The sequence below is a fragment of the Hemiscyllium ocellatum genome, chromosome 28, assembly GCF_020745735.1.
Source record: "Hemiscyllium ocellatum isolate sHemOce1 chromosome 28, sHemOce1.pat.X.cur, whole genome shotgun sequence".
NCBI classification, from domain to species: Eukaryota; Metazoa; Chordata; class Chondrichthyes; order Orectolobiformes; family Hemiscylliidae; genus Hemiscyllium; species Hemiscyllium ocellatum.
The window spans coordinates 30404388-30410387 of record NC_083428.1 but is presented as its reverse complement, the minus strand read 5'-3'; the positions used below and the strand labels follow the sequence as shown (position 1 = coordinate 30410387).

Here is a 6000-nt window from a genome sequence, read left to right as displayed (position 1 = left end):
ATGATGGGCACAAAATGTTGATTGATATTCGGTGGGACAGCCCTAATTGAATTCCACTCCTAAGAGAAGTGGTTAGATTGTCTTGTCCTGCTGCCTGGCAGTTTTGTTAAAAAGTTTCTTGCCACTTACCCCAGGCCTAACTGTTTCAGTACAAGTAGTCATAAAATGGTACTGACATTATGCAAATCATTAAGCTGAACATCACTTCTGAAGGTCATTGAGAAAGCAGTTGAAGATTGCAGAGTCTAGATCACACCTTGGAGAGCACTGAAAAGTGATGGTTGGAATCATACCAACGAAGATATTTATGCTTGTTAGAGGTCAAAAAAAGGGGGAGATTTTCTTGATACCCAGTGATTTCAGTTACACGAACTCTTTTCGACCATGCTACCAACAAATGGTACCAAGACCTAACATTGAGCTTTCTAGTGATTTAACCAAGGCTTATAAAGGTCAGGAACTTTACTGATCTAATTTGAATTTATTCAGTTATAATTAACATTTCAGAACAAAATGTTGGAACCTGACCTCAAATGTTTCACTGCATTTGTTTATATATCGTTTTGTCACCACCTCAAATTGAATAGCCCATGTAATTGAAAGTACATTGTGGATGCAGAAATCTACACAATATTTGGCTGTACAAAATAAAAAAAAAAGTTTGTTCTGTGCTTAGCCAAGCGTTTTTTAAAAAAAAATTGTACAGCAGGTTACCAGAATACAACATACTGGGAGGTAAAAGTTCATTGAAGTGCATTTTTTTTTGACCAGAAATTCAAAAAGTAAAAAAGGGAGATGTCCTGTTTGTGGGGGAACAAGTTTCTTTTTCAAAAAGCAGAAAGCGATACAGTGGATTGCATGAATTTGAAATAAATGCAATGTTAGTGGCACAGCAGAAGGAATCACACAGTAAAAGACTTGGCAACAAGTTTATCCACCATATATAATAACCATGCACAATCAAGTGACAATACATATTTACAAAATGGATTGCACTTAATGGAGTGGAGGAACCATTAGTGACAAGGAAATAACGGTGTGCTCCAAACAATTTTAACAGCCATTGTTCCAGTGTATCAGTCACAGGCAAAAAAACCCTTAAGGTCAGCAGGGATGAGAAAAAGGAGAGAATTGGATGGACAGCAACACATTTCTTGATTTAACTCAGCATTAAACTGGAAACGAAAAAAAAAGGTACACCCTTCAGGAAACTCTCCAGGTCAGAAATAGCTAGGTTTGCTGTGCTCATTAATTTCATCCTGGTCAAAGGAATTGAAGACAGAATCTGAACAAAATAATTAGTACAAAAAAAATGCACAATTAGAGAAGTCCATCTAACTTCAGTTCAAAGGAGAACTGTTCTTTTCCCTGCAAGCTGCATATTCTTTCAATCCCTAATAACGGTTCCCCCACCAAATGACCATGAAAATCTCCAAGTGACAAGTAAAGTGAAGGTTGCACTGCTGCCAGTGTGGATATTTACATGCTTCAGGAATGTGTCAGGTTTTAATGCACTAAGCTGTTAACTAGTAAATGCAAAGCAGCACTGCAGCTTCAGTATCTACATTAAGACACAGCAAATAGGCTATAATTAAATAGTTAATGATAGATATCACTACTGGTTGCTGAAAGGGAAATATGATTTTCCTTTGAAAACACTTCAAAGAACAAGATATAAATACTTTTGATAGAATATAAAGGCCTCAGTAGCATTATAAAAAGATGTTCCACAGTTGAAATATGGTGGGATCTTGACCTTTTCATACAGGAACCCTCAATTATAGAAGCATAAATATGCACAAGCCCAAATTCTGTTGAAAGATGCAGAAGGGTGATGTGTTTGTCTTTTTAAAAAAAAAGTTATGTACATAAAGTATTGCTCGACTTAGTCTTGAGTGTTCATAATTACAGATAAATGAAAGAGGCAGGGGGACACATGCAATTCAATCACATTAAGAAGGGATGTTCCAAATGCAGAAATGAATCAGCTCTACTGCTACAACTCATTAGAAAGGATTTCATTAGTCACAGGACACTGGACAGAAGCATTCACAACACACTACAATGCACAGGCAGAAGTAGGGATCAGAGGGGCTGCTGAAGCAGGTCACATGTTCTGGCAACATTGCAGTTTATTAGATTTCTGCCCATCAGTCGTTGGGGGTACACTGATGTCTACCACATTGTTACCAGGTGATTCATCATGAGCTGATCGATCAGAAATCTGCTTCTGTGAAACTATGCGATAAATTTCTGGTGGAAAGAAAAAAAATTATAGGTAAATGCATTTGCACCATTTGAAAATATAATCCAGTATTTTCACAACCACATGTTTACTGGCATTTTAGCCTTCTTCCAATTAGTGAAGTCTTAAATGCCAGTTGTGGAAATCCAAGAAGGATTTTACTTTAATCAAAAACTTTTTAATCCTAGAAGGATGGCACATACTGAGGTTGACAACAGCTCTGCTCCATTCTGTGTAGCTACAGGGAGATAGTCAGTTTGTCTATAATACGATGGTCACATTCTTGTGCGACCCTGCATTACAGAAAATCACGCTTTAGAAACAGCACTTAATGCTGGTGTTTCAATTGCATTACAGTCAACATGTTTTAAACTTTCACATTGTGGAAACAGCATCCCCAATACAATTGCGTTACAGCAAATTTGTATTGACGAATGCACATTATAACAGAATGACCTGTACAAGTCATCTGCATGAAGAATTCTTATCTACGAGTGGGAAGAGCAGTGAATAGCTTTACTTCACAAAATCACCAGCAGACCTATTGGAAATAGGTTCACTGATGGCAGTGACATGTGCAAGTTCCAACATATAGACCTAAATTTAATGTTATAATTTACATTCTATAGTTGAGAATTGGGATTGGAGGCAGCTGTCAGTTCTGCTATGTGCATTTCTTCAATGTAAATTGACTTTCACGTGATTGAAGAATTGAGACCATTTGTAAAACATGAAATTTCCTTTCCTATATTGACTTTAATGTTTTTACACCCCTTTGGTTTAAATGGTGCTGCTATGGAGATTTTCTTATATCATGGGATTGCACGTGAATGGAACTATTAGAGTCAGATGTACAGCATGGAAACAGACTCTTCGGTCCAACCTGTCCACGCCAAATCAGATATCCCAATCCAATCTAGTCCCACCTGCCAGCACCCGACCCAGATCCCTCCAAACCCTTCCTATTCATGTACCCATACCCATCCAAATGCCTTTTAAATGTTGCAATTGTACCAGCCTCCACCACTTCCTCTGGCAGCTCATTCCATACACACACCACCCTCTGCACGAAAAAGTTGTCCCTTGGGTCTCATATCTTTCCCCTCTCCCCCTAAACCTATGCCCTCTAGTTCTGGACTCCCCGATCCCGGGGAAAAGACTTTGTCTATTTATCCTATTCATGCCCCTCAATTTTGTAAACCTCTATAAGGTCACCTCTCAGCCTCCAACGCTCCAGGGAAAACAGCCCAGCCTGTTCAGTCTTTCCCTTTTGCTCAAATCCTCCAACCCTAGCAACATCCTTGTAAATCTTTTTTGAACCCTTTCAAGTTTCACAACATCTTTCCAATAGGAAGGAGACCAGAACTGCACATAATATTCCAACAGTGGCCTAACCAATGTCTTTTACAATGACATCAGAACAGATTGCAGGGTGAGTCTCTACATAGAGAAAACATTACTCAATACTTCATGCTTGAAATGGGAAAAAAACTTCCCTCATTAACACGTGCAGTCCTGAAGAATGCAGGAAACCTGGAAAAGCAGCTCATTTATACGCTTCACAAAAATCAATGCTTTCAAAGCAGTTCATAGTTCATGTTTGTATTGAAGTAGTGAACTGCAGTAATGTGGACAGAATTCATAAATTCCCACGCACACTGATTTTTGACAAATTAACCTCTTAATTTGCATTAAATGGTGGTTGGGTAAATAATTTAAAATATATTGTAATCTCAATTAATTTAGAGTGACTTGGAAAGCAGAGATATCCAAGAACCTCAGCTTTGGTTAGTTGAATCTGAACTGATGCAAAATACAGAGAGCAAGATATTGAAAAAGTTACGTGTCAAACAAAAAAGTACTACAGAATGTTGCAAACGAATTCCAAGCACCATGATCAGTTGTTTGTCCCTTTGCTTTTAAAGTTTATTACCTGTAAGAATATTCTTAAATGCTTCTTCTACATTCGTTGAATCCAGTGCAGACGTTTCAATAAATGATAGATTGTTCTTTTCTGAAAGAAGAGAGACTTCATGTTCAGCACAATTTAAACAACATACAATTTTTACCCACCTACTTGTATATTTCAGGTTACTTTCATGAAAATGAAAACTCCAAACAGGGAGGGATCATTCCTTCTGCCAGTCATGCCCATGCATTATAATAATTGCTGTGCGTATTCCCACATCTTGGCCATAACCAAATTCCTCATGAAAAAATAACTATCGCCCTATCAAAATTTATGAAATCAGTTTTGATAAATGTTTAGGTAAAACACGACCAATTCTGACAAACATCTTCCTGCTTGATTTTAAATATTCAACTTATTCATGAGGTTTCTGTATGATCAAAATCACATCTTAAGAACACACTGGTCATTTCCGAACCGGTTACAAAAGCAGCAATTATTTCCAATCTCTCATTACTAATGATTCTATAGTCTATGCATTTAGACTTTGTAATCACCACTTATCCTGCCACATATAATGATTTGTAAGTGCATTCCAATATCTCCTTACTGTTCTGCATTTCTCAAACATTGTGCCATTTGCAGTATATTGTATTTCCATATTAGTCATCTCAAAAAAATTCAGCACTTCACACATTTAACCTCATGTGCCCATTTCCCCATTCCAAGTGTATACCCTCCATTACAGATAAATCAAACTTGACAAGTAGTAAACAAACAGCATTATATTACTCCCTAGAGTTAGACAGCAAAGGCGACACTAATACAAACACCACAGAAAACCAATTTTCAGTCTGAAAAATATTTAGTCAGTGCCACCCTTTGATTTTTGATGATACGGAGAACTTTTATAGTAGTCTGAAAAGCTGGTGGTGTACACAAACATGTAGTCAACTGCATTAAGTGAATAAGCAAAGTATGGTTAAAACAAACTGGATAAGACTAAATCAGACAGCTTCATATCTGTCTTGTTCACCTGGAACTAAATGATTACAAAGATATTCATACTTAGAACTAGTGAACCTAGAAACTAGTCTCCTGCTTTTCAAACTAATTCCCTCCTTTGCTGGTGGCTTTTTAATTCATCCAGCTAATCACAAGACAACATGCATAGTGGTAGCAGCATATTATTCTATATTAAGGAATGACCCACCATCCATAATACAAAATATCCTAGTACCCAAATGGTAGTCAGGAGCTGACTCCTTGCAGAGTTGATCCTCTTAGGCTAAAACCAATAGAGACAATTGTGGGATGACCACACCTGAACTTCGGTCTCAGTTGAGATCAGCAGATGGAGAATCAATTTAGGGACCATAGCTCAAGCTGATACTGCAACATCCAAGATCTTACTGTGCTAAACCGCCAAAAGAATATCAATTTTCAGTATGATATCACATTTAGTGTCGATTGGAAAATAAACATTGGCTTCAAGCATCAATTCATTGATACAGACCACAAATGTTAAGATAACAGCTGTGCCAATTTCTGCAGCACTTACTTTAAATGAAGTCAAAGATGACCTTGTAGCAACCTATTGCCAGTGTCTTAGGAACGCTTGAGAGACTGATCCTGTATTTATGTATAAGCTGGATGTGCATGTGCCGGCATTATGGCAGTGCAATAAAACAGATTATAAAGTTAACTCAACCAATACTTAAAAGCCTACATTAGTGAGCTAATTTACTATAATAGGATGTTGGCTGTTAGCACACTTTTCTTATTAGATTTGAACAGGAATAACATTCCAGAAGTAAAATGATCTTTGATCCTCAATCAAGTATCT

General features: G+C 37.3%; 1 protein-coding gene across 1 annotated transcript in view; it reads right to left on the bottom strand.

Moving 5' to 3' along the window:
* Positions 1 to 915: 915 nt before the first annotated feature.
* LOC132828883 (ras-related protein Rab-11B) overlaps positions 916 to 6000 on the bottom strand; it is a 31594-nt gene continuing 26509 nt past the window's right edge. The window contains exons 4-5 of the mRNA XM_060846064.1: positions 4179 to 4259; positions 916 to 2253 (exon numbers count right to left, since the gene is read on the bottom strand). Coding sequence (XP_060702047.1) covers positions 2108 to 2253; positions 4179 to 4259 — 227 coding nt within the window. The 3' untranslated portion in view covers positions 916 to 2107. The remainder of the gene's footprint in view (positions 2254 to 4178; positions 4260 to 6000) is intronic.